The sequence below is a fragment of the Zosterops lateralis genome (genome assembly GCF_965231275.1).
Source record: "Zosterops lateralis genome assembly, chromosome: Z".
In the NCBI taxonomy this organism is placed as follows: domain Eukaryota; kingdom Metazoa; phylum Chordata; class Aves; order Passeriformes; family Zosteropidae; genus Zosterops; species Zosterops lateralis.
This window is the reverse complement of record NC_139800.1, coordinates 76,459,574-76,473,758: the sequence shown is the minus strand read 5'-3', so window position 1 is coordinate 76,473,758 and position 14,185 is coordinate 76,459,574. Positions and strand designations below refer to the sequence as shown.

The 14,185-nt window shown below is 40.2% G+C and overlaps 1 protein-coding gene across 1 annotated transcript in view; it reads left to right on the top strand.

The window, feature by feature from the left end:
• The window catches only part of MSH3 (mutS homolog 3), an 88,275-nt gene that overhangs the window by 36,398 nt on the left and 37,692 nt on the right, over nucleotides 1-14,185 (top strand). The window contains exons 11-13 of the mRNA XM_083884096.1: nucleotides 1,909-1,993; nucleotides 2,544-2,653; nucleotides 12,380-12,512. Of these exons, the coding sequence (XP_083740222.1) occupies nucleotides 1,909-1,993; nucleotides 2,544-2,653; nucleotides 12,380-12,512 (328 nt within the window). The remainder of the gene's footprint in view (nucleotides 1-1,908; nucleotides 1,994-2,543; nucleotides 2,654-12,379; nucleotides 12,513-14,185) is intronic.

The following is a 14,185-nucleotide window of genomic DNA, read 5'->3' as shown; positions in this document are numbered from 1 at the left end:
CATATCCTGCAGTTGATCTTGACTATTACTCATGTACTCTAAACTCTCAATTACCACGATTAATAGCAGGGTGAAGTAACTCAGATAAAGAAAACACCTGGGTAATGTAAGACACACATAATTTATGCTGTGAAAACAACTTCAGCCTGTCTGATCTGAAAGAACTGTAAATATACTGTGAAAGAAGAGTAAATCCACTGTGCAGTGCAACAAAGTGAGTTGTCTTCAGACACTGCTGAGCAGCCCTGCTGTGAACAGAGTGCTAGGTGCTCTAAAGCTAGGAGAACTGTGGGAACACCAGAACCAGAAAAGTCCACAATCCTGAACCACTGATATCATGGGGAAACCCAGGAGCATCCTCTTGGCTTTGGAGAGGAGGTGGAAGGGTGTGGTTCTCACCTAGCTGGGTTTGAGAGACCAGAGCCTTGAGCAGTGACAAATTGGGAACTGCAGTTGGTCCTGGGTGTACAGAAAGGTGCTTTTGGAACAGCAGATGGGATCTGTTGTTTCATGCAGGGAGTGGGAGCCTAGCAGAAATCTTTCCTAATTAATTTTTGCCAGCATCAGCACTTGTGAGTGAAGATAATAAAAAGTCATATTGTTTTGTTGCTTACAATGTTGTGTAATTTGGAAAGTGTTGCTGGTTTTGCCTCCAGTGTTTTCTTTTGCTGGTCAACTTCCTTGGTTTCTGAAATAGCACACAAAGCAGAATAATTATGACTATGGGTACAGTTCTGAGTCAGCTGTACTTCCAAGCTGTCATTAAACTTCTTGAGGGCCCTCAGTTGAATCTGCTTTTTTTTTTACAATTCTGTGGAAAATACTTCTAATTTGACCCATTATTTAGGAAAAAAATTGGTAGCAGGCCCAAGCACCTGCATACAACATAAATATATAAGATTAGTCTCTGAATATTTCATATTTCTGAAAGTTTTGGTGCCGTTCTTGTTTTCAGTATAGCAGCAATGCAGCTGTGTATGCCTAACAGGAAAGGGTTGAGCATTCAAGTACTTTTCCAGGGGGTTTAAAACTGAATGCACTGAGAAACTTACTGTGAAAAGTCAAGAAAAGTGTTTTAAATCTTGCCCAGCAAGTGGTTCTGCTTAGTCTAAGACAGCAAAGGGTGTCCTAGATTCTGTGCAAAGGGTAGTCAGCAGGATGATTAACCCAGACAATCATGACTTGATTTGTCAGAAGCATTTAGTGAGGATACTGCACTTCACAGTCCTGACTACTACATGTGTGTCTGAGACTGAAATGATTTTCAGATCTAATATGATTGCACACCTAATACATTATTTTATTAATGGCGATTCTAAAGCAACACAACCTTTGCATTGATCTCATCCCGTTCTGTTAAGGAGTATGAAAAAGTCAAGTAATTTAGGTCACGGTTATTTCATATTAAAACAAAATCAAACAGTTTCAATCTCTCCTATTTCTATTTTCCTACATAATTGCACTTGCAGGCTGTTTTAATTTGCTGTAGTAATAAAAAAGTATGTTTATTGATAAGTTGTTTTGAGGATGAGTTGTATTAAAAATCTATTCCATTCTCAAAGTATTAATTGTTAGTCCTATCATTGCTGAATTGTAAACTGAGTAAATTAACCATTTAGTGGAAAAGGGCTAGATAACAGGAGGGCTGGATTTTGTTCTGAGCTTTGTCAGAGTCATTGTAGGAAATGGGGAAGTTAATCTGAAATTTTATTTTCCCAAGTAGAAAATTAAAAGAAGTTATTAGTGTTCAGTTCTTTTATTTATTTGAAGAGATTTTAATTTCTTGCTTGACTTTTAAAAAATTATTTGCATAACAGTTGAATTCTCTAATGTGAGAAACCTGACAATGTTTAAGTATTCTGCTCATGCCCAAGTTTTAAATATAACATCTGAAATTCCTCTCCGTAGCAATTTCAAACAGTTGTCCAGTGAAACTGAATACATGACAATTAATGGGACAACAATGAAAAATCTTGAAATTTTACAGAATCAGGTAAGGACAAATGTAATTTTTTTAAAACAAATGCTGAGATTTTCACAGCTGTTTGACATACTTTTCCCAATGAAATTCATCAGATTTGCAAATCTGACCTGTATGTCTTAAATTATTTTAAATGGATTCAGACTGGAGATAACATTTTTAGAAGCATAAATGAAGTTAATGTGTATTAGCTTTTAGTATGAGTTAGGAACCTTGCTGCACTTTGACTAACAAAGAACTTTCCTGAAATTTAATTTCTTCAGCAACTGCAGTGGAGTGATGTGTGCAGTAGAGTTTGTTTTTGTGTTCGTGCTCAGAACTTTATGCAGAGACTTATTTTGACTGTTTAATTTATCCTGGTCATTTCCTAAAAACCATTTTCGAGCTGAAGGAAAAGCATAACTAAGTATCTTATGACTCCTGGAGGTTCTTAATGAAAGTGATAATGAATGTACAGTTGCCATGTCTTAAAGCTCAAACACAATGTTTTGAATAATATGGAAGTCCTACCACTGCAAAACTGACTGCTCAGTTAAAAACAATTAAGTTATTATTGTTTCAGACGGACATGAAAACAAAAGGAAGCCTACTCTGGGTCTTGGATCATACTAAAACTTCATTTGGACGTCGAAGATTGAAGAAATGGGTAACCCAGCCCCTCCTGAAATTAAGGTGAGGTGTTTCCCTATCCTGGGCTAAACCTCTGTTTTCTACTTGTGATATTGAGTATGTCCAATGAATCTGTTTGTCCGGAAGACCTGAGATCCACAGGAGAGTTTGCACAGCAGATGACACAATAGAAGTGATGGGTGTTATGTTTAGGTTTGGAGGAGTTAAACCACTCTTTTGGGCACAGATAAATAGTGGTGGGTTCAGATCAAGTTAGAAATTCCTTTGCAGAAATCAGATTGGGCACCATTCTAGTTCTGTATCCTTTTTCAAATAGTGAATGAGGATGCCTTGGGATTGGAGGTTGTTTTGTTCCTAAGCTTGCCCATTAATGTTGGATGTCTTTGTGCTTCACAAGTATTTACATCCCTAATAATGTTTAATTTTTTCTAAAGTAGCTATGGATGCTTTTGTTATCCCTGTATGCCATGTTTTGTGCAAGAGAGCGTTCCTTTTTATTAATCCTGAAATCTGATGATTATTTGACCACTCCTGTATTTTGACCTGTGCTTGACTTATCACTGCATTAGAAATGCTGTGTTTTGTATCAGTATTATGCTGGTTTTCACTTACCTCAGTTTTGAAATGGATACCATCTTTTCTGATTTCTCTTTGCAGACTTGATTTGAGTGTTGTGCTGAATGTATAGTAAATAGCAGTATTGAGTCCATGGGTTCAGTAAAACAGCATTGACTCCATGGGCTGCATTTGACTACATTTTGAGGTTTTGGATTCATTTGAGTATGTGTTTCCTGAGCACTGTCAATGTAGAGTTCATTGAAGTTGTCACTTTGTTCCCTTCAGTTGTAGCATACAGGAGATTTTTCAGCTTGGTTATCCACAAGTTATTTTTCCCCTCTGTTTTACTTTTGAAAATATATTAAACAGTTTTAATGTTTATTACTTTTTTACAGGTTTAAATAGTGGGATATACCCAGTAGTGTATTAGCATCTTGCTGTTGGTGGTAATTTACCAATTGTTTCTTCAGAAGCATTTTTTTTTCCTTGACCAGATCAAGTATGTTAAAGCACTGTATTTCTGCAGCATCACTGCTTAATTTTCCTATTAGACTTTTTCAAATAAGTTAATTTCAGTGGCCCTATATATATATGTATATATAATTTTTTTTAAGTCTTCTGATAAAAGGTTTCCTGTATCTTACCCACTTCCAAAGGCTTTTGATGTAACCACCCTAAACAGCATGGAAGTTAATCAGGGCATTGTATCATGAAAAGCATTTAGGTGGAATTTCGAGGCCACTTTGCAGGGATAAATGTAAATAAATCAGTTTATTTCCCTCCCTGCCCTCGTGGCCTGCCGGGTTTGTGTGTGCAGTTGTCAGCGGAGGGAGCCAGAGCACTGAGGATGGCCCCGGGCTCCTCCCAGGCCTGGCTGTGCTGCTTGAGTGACCACACCGAGTGACCACACCGAATGACCACATCGAGTGACCACGCCTGTAGGGGAGCAGCTCAGACACTGCTCCGCAGGGAAATGGAGCTCCTACCCGGGACAGCAGGCAGAAACTACTTCCCTGGGACTCCAGGCCTGCTTTGTTAACCAATTTATTTAGTTTAAATTCTCCCTTGTCTCAGTGCAGAACCAGTTTTACAGGTTCGTAGTTTTGTTTCCTTCTCTTACCCCTCTGCTCCTTCCTGCTTCTGGAGAGAGATGCTTGGCACTTGCAGGCTGCTGTGGCTGGAGGTGATGGCGCTCCTCAGTACTACTTGAAGCTAAAAAAGCTATTTTGCTCTGTGTACTTCTCCCTTTCTGACTCTCAAGTTGTAATTTTACATAGTTAGTGCATCAGGCATCTGGCAATATTGTTCCCAGTAATGCACACAAATGCACTCAAAGAACATTCCGTAATTGTAATTCACCTGTGCCTCCTGGAGTGACATTCTCAGAGGAAGTAAGGCTTCTGTACTGCATCTTTTCTAGTCAGTGAGTAGGTGTATCAAGAAGTGAGAGGGTGTAATTACTGCTTTATGCCTTAGAGTTGAAAATCACTTGGGATGATGACTAAATTTCCTGTGAAGAAACCATACATTAGGCTGAATAAAGATGGAATGTGTACAGACTCATTTGGGCAAACTTGGAGATACTCTTTAAATCATCAATGATGCAATACATGTAGAGACAAGATGTGTACATTTGGGAAAAAAAGAAATGACAAAAAAAAGTTTAACCAAGAGAGGTGTAATGTCCTCACTTACTCACCTGGGTACACAAAGATAATGAGGTAGGAGTGTATCAGTCACTAACAGTTGAGCTTTATAGGAGGAGTGAAGAAGGTTGTTCTTCTGTAGAAGTTACATATTTGTGGGTAATGGAAATGTTACCTTACCTCTGAAATTCAAGTTCCATCGAGTGCCTATCTTGCCTGGTGTCTGTAAGTGGAGTGGTAGAAAAGGGGGTGGAATGCCTGGAGCATTTATGGGTGAGTAGAACCTGCTGGCCCCACTCCAGCAATGGGACTCTAGCAGGAAAGGCAACAGGGCAGCCAAAGGGCTTAGGACAATTCTCAGTGTCCAGTGTTGCAGCACAGTGTGGTATTTGTGTCTTTGTGTGCAACAGCTACAAATAATTTCTTTCCTAATGTGAAATAGATCTCAGAACCTTTGAGGCTGATGTCAAAGACACTGCTTTTTCAATAGCTACATGAGGAGAAGGATAAGATTTACTTGGGCCTAGCTGAGCAAACCTGGCTCTGGTTTTAATCTCTTGTTTTGTTGTGTATTTTGAATGTTGTCCTGCATAGACACTGCCCTGCATGTGACCAGTTTGAAACCTCACCTTGGCAGAATGTGTCCTTCCCTGTCTTTGTAATATAGAGACATTATCCATATCCATTATCCATTAACCATTAACAGTGGGAATAGTTACCCACTGCCTCCCTCCTTCCCTTCCAGCCTCTTCTTTGCATTTCCCTTCCCCAGGTATCAGGAGTGCTGATTGCCCATCTGCAATACAAACAGACAAATAAATACTGCATCCTTTCTCTGGTTGGGTATTAATTTGTGTGTCTGTGCCTTGCTCAGCTGTGGATTCTTGCACAGTTCCTAGGAAATTTGTTTTCTGGATATCTCAAACACATAACCTTGTCAAAGTTGGCTGGAGTGGAAGAAGAAGTTCCAAACTGGAAAAGGCAGATGAGTAGAGTAGCACAATTAGATAAGAGTTTTATTATTTCCATAGTAGATCAGTCTGTAAAGCTAATAAAGCTGTGACTAGGTGTTTAAAGTAGGATGATGCACATACAGAGAAATTGATAGCCATCGTAGGGGATTATCTGCAGATTCCATTCCTGTGCAGGGAACTCTGTATGTGCAGAAAGCACTGCATAAGGGCTGTGATTCCCCCACCCTCCCACACTGTTCCTGCACAGGAGAGACCTTGCTGTGGAACTGGATGAGAACCTGGCTACTGTTGGCCTCTGTGGCAAAAGTGATTCCTTTGATATAAAAGAATTTCTAATGCAAAATTTTAAAAGCTTGGGGATCTGTGTGACATAAACTGGAAGGGTGTGTGATGTGAACATACTAGTTTGCACAGTAATCTCTCTCTTTGGGGTTTTCTCTACATGTTTTTGAGGATTTTCATGTTTGAAGTAGTTTAAACAGACTGAGTGATCCACAAGTGCCTAGATTGTATTTCTTTAATATTCTTTTGTCTCTCTTACATTTTTAGTGTTACATACGATGTGCCTGCATTTATTTCTAGCCAAGATCACCTCATCTTTTTAAAGTTAGAGCTGATGTTTAAGACTCAAGAAAGGAGGAAAGTAGTATATGTTTAGACAGTTGCCAAAAACATGTCAGCCTTTTCTTTTGTGCTTCAGAGAAACCAAAATTTTAATTGCCTCTCAAAAGCTGGATTTCCATTTTTTGCTTGGCATTCCAGTATACTTTGTCCCCTTTTTCTTCCAGTTCCAGAAGATGGTCTTACAATATTAAAGCTTTTTAGGATGGTATTTATAATTACTATTAGTCTGAATACGCTTTGTCCACAGGAGCTTAGAATGACTATCAATGTAGCAAATTCAGAACTGCACAATTCAGGACTCCAGACAGTTCCTTATCTACTCCTGAAGAAGAGGAAGTGTAAATTGGCATTACTAATGCAATATGACTTGCTTGAGGATATAAATTGGGAAGAAGAGGGTCCCTTTACAGTGAGATTGTCAATGACAATGTCTTTTGTAATATAAAATAATGTCTTGTTCTAAATTTTCTCACTTTGAACATATTGAGTGCTGCTTTATTTATACTTCTATACACAAAATATAATTCTAAAGGAAAGTCTTTCAAGTTTGGCTTTGTCCTTGTTTTCTTAATTAAAATATCAGGGCAGTAAAACAAACTGTTTAAATGTCCTTGAAGAAACCCATCTTATTTCGGACTTAAACTGGTTTCCATTTGATACCATCTTCATCCAGAGCAGGATTAGATTTTTTTTTCCCCAGCAGTAATTTGTGAATAAAATCCACTGATCCTACAACAGCGCTAAATTTTCCTCCTAAGAATAACAATTTTATAGAATCAGTGCCAGGATAAAATGCACAAATGCAGGTTACAGCATATGCCTGAGATCTCAAAATTGTTGTAGGAAAGAAAAAGATTGCAGCATCATCACATGTATTGATTCATTTTTGCTAGCTGTGTTTTGGTCCCTTTGAATGCTGTGTCTAATTCCTTATAAATGGAGCAATCAGGCATTCATTCATGTTGGCTGAAGTAGCTAATTGTTCCCTTTTTAGGCACAAATAGCTGAAATACATTGTGTATGAACATAAACAAAAGTGTTTGATTACCATTTGCATATTTTAGGCCGTTCTTTTAACAGATGTGAAGCTAAAGTTTAGGGTACTTATGTACTGCTGTTCAGTGTTTGAGAACCCTTCAGGGAGATTGTCCTCTCCTGTTGGACCTCTCTGGAGAGACATCAGAAGTTTTGGGAATAAAGTACTTAAAAAACAAGTGAACAGATCCAGAAGGATACTTAATTTTTTTAGGTTTCACTTAAATTTCACTGTACTAATTATGATATAGTTACCTTTGTTTGTACTTTTTTCATTGGTGCTAATGGATAAAATTCCAGTGGTCACACCAGAGTTTAACAAATCAGGATTCATCCCATAACTGAGCCAGTTTTTAGCTTAGCTAGCACTTAGGTAAAAAAGCAGAGGTAAGGGTGGCATGCCAGCCTTAAAGGGAACGGAGCACCCAAGATGGGCAGGGGCTCATGGCTGAAAGGAAGGACAGAGGGTCCAGAGAAGGTCACAAATTTTTGTTAGTAAATTGCACAATTGGCAGGGAGATTGGTCTGTAGGTCCTGAGCGGGATGAGCACACAGCAGTGGGTTTGACCAGGGGGACAGAGTGAATGGGGGGAGAGAGGGAGGTGGATTAGAGAAGGAGGGAGGAAAAAAGGGAGAAAGGGGTCACTGTGATATTCCTGGCCCCAGCAGCAGTGCAGCTGACCGAGGGGTCTGGGCCCTGGGTTGTGCACACCTGGGCCTTCCTCCCTGCAGGGATCTTTCCATGATAACATCTCCTGCCTTGGAGACAAGCTCCTGGCTCTCTGTGCAAAGCAGTTACAAGAGGCAGCCTGTTCTAGACATGTCTGGCTGGAGAAGGGTCAGATGCTCCAGGGGTGTTGGGTGGTCCTGACCCTGCTGCTTGCTGACCTCATTGCTGTGCTGTGCTGATCTCCAGCAGGCATAACACAGATGTTTGTCCTGGAAAAGTGCATCCTTGCCTCTGCAAGGGGCTCAACAGTCCTCTGCTGGCACTGCCAGCAGCCTTGGCTGGCTCTGCAACCGTTTCCTGTCAGTGTTGGGGACCTCATCCCACTGACCCCTAGGCTTCTGCAGTAAGCCACGGCTTCATCTGCTTGTTCTTTAAAAGGACATCCTGAGTTTATAGACTGCACAGTGGTAATTCTACCAGCGTTGTGGGCTTTGATGGCACTATTTGCCTGTCATGAAAACGGAGTAGTCTAAAGCAGGGGACACTCTGTACCATTTAACATGGTCTTTAACTTAATCTGCTCATCCAAAGTCTTCATTTGTCAACTGTGGTCTGAGGGGAGCTCAGAAAAAGCCCCATAATATGTGAGTAATTAGAATGATACATTTTCATTCTTTACAGTGCTGCAGTTAGGAGGCTGCTAGGTGTTGATTTAGATACCATAGTTCATGGAAAACAATGTTTGTTGTTTCATACCTTTAATTATGCTTTTTAAGGGGTTGAATTCCTGTGACTGACAGTTCTGCACATCACTGTTCTCTTAGAATGGAGTTAATAAAATTAATTTTAATTGTATACACTGTTCTTGAGTTATGTCCGTAGCATGATGAATGAATTCATACTGTGTGCATTTAGCATAAGTTAAGAGATTTCTCATAAATTTGTATTTATTTACTTTGTATTTAAATAATACCTTACATGAATGAAAATGTCCTTAGTTCTCATATAGCAGTTACATTATCAATTTCACTCTCCTTTAAACGTAAAGATATATTATCACATCTAAAATGTTAGGTTTGTTTTGCTGCAGGAGAGACCAGCAGATCTCTGTCACCACACCAGCAACCAGCAGTCCTGTTTAGGCTGCTCAGATGTTAATTCAGTGCAGTACTTTCGTGTCTGCAGCCTTCTGCTGTGTCAAAATAATTTTTAGTTTAAGATTCAAACATCTTCTTTGCATTTTCTAATTTTCTGTATTGTTCACTATTTGGCAGCAGAATAATGCAGGGGAGTATCTCATTATTTCACTTCAAGTAGTTCTTTTAAATGACTGCAATAACAATTCTGCAGTTAGATTTTGTTATGTTTAAATACACTGAAAAGTGATTTTGGTATTGTATTAATGATGCTATTCTTAGATGGGGGGTATGGCAGCAGTAAGAGTATTGCTTTTAGTCAACTGAATTATGTTACATTATTCCCCAGAAGATTGCTTGGAAAATTGGATAAAGCTCAGATTGCTGACAGGGTTTATACAGATGAGAAAGAACAGGCTAATATTGCACCTAAATGCATCATGAAGTAGTAGCCAGTTTAGCTGGCTGTTGAGTTTCTTTGCATAATGTTAGATCCAGGTTTTCTGGTGGTGGAATTCTTTTCCAGCCCATGCAGAGATTGGCAGCGCCAAACTGTATATTATGTATGCTGGATAACTGTGCAGTGCAGAACAAATTCCTTTAGTGATGCCTTAGCAACTGATCACTGTAATATATATATTTATATATTGGCACTCAATAAAAATGTTTGTTAATTTAAGTCTAAATATTTAAAGTTTAAAAGCATATTTCAAAATTTATCATCTGTTTTTTATGATACCTTATCCTAGTCCTTCCATCCTCATGAGTATGTGGTGTTTTAGACAATTCTTTGCTATAGTTTCTGAATTTTGAAATAGTACTCTCACTAGGTTTTCTTTACAGGTGGAAAAAAATGGGTCATTTGGTACTGAATGCCATTTTCCTGATCCTTTCTTATTTGTGGGATTAAAGCAGAAAAACTGTATGGATGCTTAGTTTTAGATTACTGGAGCTCCAGTAACACAGCCATATGTGAGGATGATTAAAGTGCAGATTAAGCTTTGGAGGGAGGAGTTTTTTGAATAGCTGCATCTATTTTACATATTACTGCCGGTTTTCAGTTGGCCACGTAGTAGTAGTACTGTTTAAATTAAGTAACACAGTTGTGCTTCTTAGAGTGCTTTTTATAATGAAAAATAAAGGTTTTTATCTTCTTTAAGATACTTATGTTTATAATTTAACAGTTCAGTACTCCCTCATGTGGAGGAGATGTGTTCCAGGGTTTCAAGTGTAGCAAACATCAGTAATTCTCCATGGAAATAGAATTGTGGGTGGTGACACTGACCCTTCAGAATGTCACTGCTACTGTTTGCTGGCATTGGAGCTGTGTGCCCGGGTGTTCTGTGACTCTTTCACTGATGTCAGCCCTGCTCAGGTTCCTCCCTGTGACCCTGCTGTCATTGAGAGCTGCTTCCAAGTTGCCTGGCTGCCCACAGGAATGGGAGAAATTTTTAAAATTTGTGTGTTGGCATTGCTGGAGTAGAGGATCAAGTGTTTTTGTGACCTGCAGCAGGACTCTAATGCCTGCCAAGTCTGACTGTTCTGTTTTCCTCAGGGTTGGGGAAAAAAAACCCCAGTCTTGGATAGTGGGGTGTTGTGAATGTTCTGGTGCTGTCAGAGTCTGTCCCATCCAGGGATAATAGTGAGATCCCAGTGCCCAGGCAGCAGAGGCTGTCCCTGTTCATATGGCAGCAGTGGGAGCTGCACCTGCCCATGCTCCAGGCCACAGGTAGGCAAGGCTGCTCTGGAGGTCAGGGTGTGTTGTCTGTGACAGGTGAGGAGCTGGTTTTACTGTTTGGCATAAAGAAGTATGGCACTGAAACAATCCTGGCACATGAAAGCTGTTAGATTTGTGTGTACCTGAGAGCACACCTGGGCGTGATTTCCCCTTTCAGATGAAGTGCAATAAAATTTCAAGGACTCTTAGATTCTGCTGTCTTCAGGCCTTTGACTGGTGGACTGTTGTAATGTCTGCAACCTTTGGAGGTGCCTGATTTCTTTGATTTCCTCATGAGCACTATTTATGAGCAGCCATACTGGCAAGTGGCCTGAAACCTCTGCAGTAAAAGCCATGGGCAAGGGAGGCAATCTTTCAAAAATCTTGAATTTGGATTGTGTCCTTAGTTCCCATCCCTCTGTGCTGGCTGAGCTCTGAGCATCTTGCTGGTCCTTGAGAATGTGGGCTGGGCTGCATTTGTACACACTTGTCTGGGATGTGAAATGTCTGCATAGAAGGACTGATTTCTCCTTTAACTGCGTGGGTGGATGGGCTTTGGATACACCCATTTACCCCCACTATCAGTACTTCTCTAGAAAGCAGCAGGAAGGCAATTTGGTTGCATAGAAAGCAGAAATGGAATTACCTCAGCAATCTGCATCCAGTCCATGGATATGTTGGAAGGATACAGAGGAGACTGGGGTGAAACTTGGTGGTAGTTGTCCATTTTTGCAGCCCTTCACTTTTAGGAATATGATTGAAAGAAACCCGCCAAGAACTATGGAATCACCTTTTCTCATTAAAAAAGTGTTTCCCCACTTCAGGAGGATGTTTCCTTGGCTTCAGTCCTGAAATAGGGAGATAAATGGCACAGGTTTTAGCAAAATAAAGGTAGGAAAACCAACGCAGAGTCTGGATCCAGGTAATTGCCAATCACTGGTCAGGATCAGCCACAGGGGGGCAAAATAGTGAGGGGTATCCACATCCTACTGGAATAAAGTATGGTACATGGAGTGCAGGTGTGAACTCCAAACCCTCTGCCCATCCTCCAGGCACTTGTCTGTACATTTGGGGTGGAATACTCAGGATTCAGTGTTGCTCATGTTACTACCATCAGGAATATGTGCAGAATTGGGCACTGAAGTGTGTCTTGGGCTAGTGTGAGCGCAGACAGGGGAGAATGAGCTCATGTGCAGGATCTTGCTTGCATTTGGAATGAAATCCAAAGATTCTCTACATTCCTCAGTTCTTTTCCTAACCTACTGATGAGGATGTGACATTAGTCAAAGACTTAAACAAATCAACTCAAAACAAACTGAAGGAAGAGGTTCATTGCCCTCATTGCCTTCATTGCCCCCTTCCCCTCAGAGAAACACAAGGTTTAATTACTGATCTTCTTCTTTTACAGTGAAATAAATGCCCGGCTTGATGCTGTGTCTGAAATTCTGCTGTCAGAATCCAGTGTGTTTGGTCAGATTCGAAATCTTCTTTGTAAGCTCCCAGATTTAGAGAGAGGCCTCTGCAGTGTTTTCCACAAGAAGGTAAACCCATCATTACCCTTAGTGTTTTCTGAACAGCATCATTCTGTTTTAGTACACATCCTTTGGTTTGCATGTTTGTTTAAAAATGTTTTCTATTTAGCAGGATGGAGGTTGACATGTTATAGGGATTGTGGGTTTATAAAAATCAGATGTGGTAAAATCTTACTTTGTGATCAGCTGATAGAACAAATGTTTGGGTAGGGTTCTAAAGCACATGCTTTGGATTGCTGATGATGACAGGAAAACATCTGCAGTGCTCATGATTTAGTGTCTGGATTCAGCGAGGTAGGATGGTGCAATAGGCCCTTTGGCCGTGGATTATTTCCCTTTAAACCAAAGCTTTGCATTCCATAGGCTTATCTGAAAACACTTGTGCAAGTGGAGACACTTGGCTGTAGTTAGGTGTTTGCAGATGAATGTTGGTTTGCTTATAAATTCTCTAGTTTGGACTTCACTCCACATTTTAATAAGAATCGCTTATGAGTGATGAGACACTGACAATTCTTAGTTGAAGCAGATTACTGTGCCAATGGCACCTGTGGAATACTTCATGTTCTTCTGTTTCACTGTTCTACTTAAAGGTTTTGACAGTTTCTTTTAGATAAGGAATAGATGGGTAGAACAAGAACAAAGTTGAGATTTTTTGGACGGTACACCCTAGATTTTTGCTGTCACCAAAAATCTGAAACCCAGTTATTGTACAATTTTTAAAGCCTTGAAGTGCTGCAGTATTTGGGTCTTGGAAAGGCTTGTGTGTTTCAGTGAATGGATATAGAGGTCCAGCCGTAAAGAAAGTTGAGAAAAGAGGGAACGTGCACCACTTTGCCCATCCTCTAAAGTGTACCATATTTACATTATACAAATGTTGGGTTTCTTTGTACAAATAACTGCCCAGGAATTAGATAATTCACTTTTTAATGGTTTAGCTAATTTCAGGTTTCATGCATAGTACTATTTCTAGGAATACATCTGCACTTCACAATATCCTGGAACTGCTCTGCTGCTGCCCTGTGGGGTTTTTTCCTTTGGTTTTTTGGTTTTCTTTTATTTTCTATATGTACTTATTTCTTCAGATGTCTCTCCCTGCTGTAGAACTGCTTGCCTTTCTCAGCTCTAAGCTCACTTTTAGGTGGAGCCATGCAGAGACCCTGGATTTTCATGCGGTTTTTGAGATGAGGTGACAATGCAGTTGGTCTGAACAACAGCCACTGTAGCATGAAGATCCGTGTTTAGTGAGTCAGATGTTGGAAAGAAGCTGCAGGAGAGGAGAAATGCTCCAGCAGAATCCCTAAAAAGGGTGAATGAGGGGGGAAAGGTCTAAACGCACACTTTTGATTTGATCATTTGCTTCCCCTCGTAAAAGCCTGGGTTTGTGGAGAGCACTCTGGAGAGGACCTGAAGCACTGAGTAATCCCTGAAGACATTTAGGGCTTTGAGGAGATGGCAGTGTCCCTGAGAGACAAGGTCTGTTTCCAATAAAGAATCAAAAGCAAACACTGGGAAACTGATTCTGAAGCACAGATGGTGAATATGGAGCCTGAAGGAAGGTCCCAGCAAAGCAAATACGTATTCAGGAACATGGAGTAACTGGGTTTCATGGAATTTTGCGTTCCCTTTTCACCCCCCAGTGAATGCTGCCATTTCAGTTCCCACTACAGAACCCTTTTCCAGTT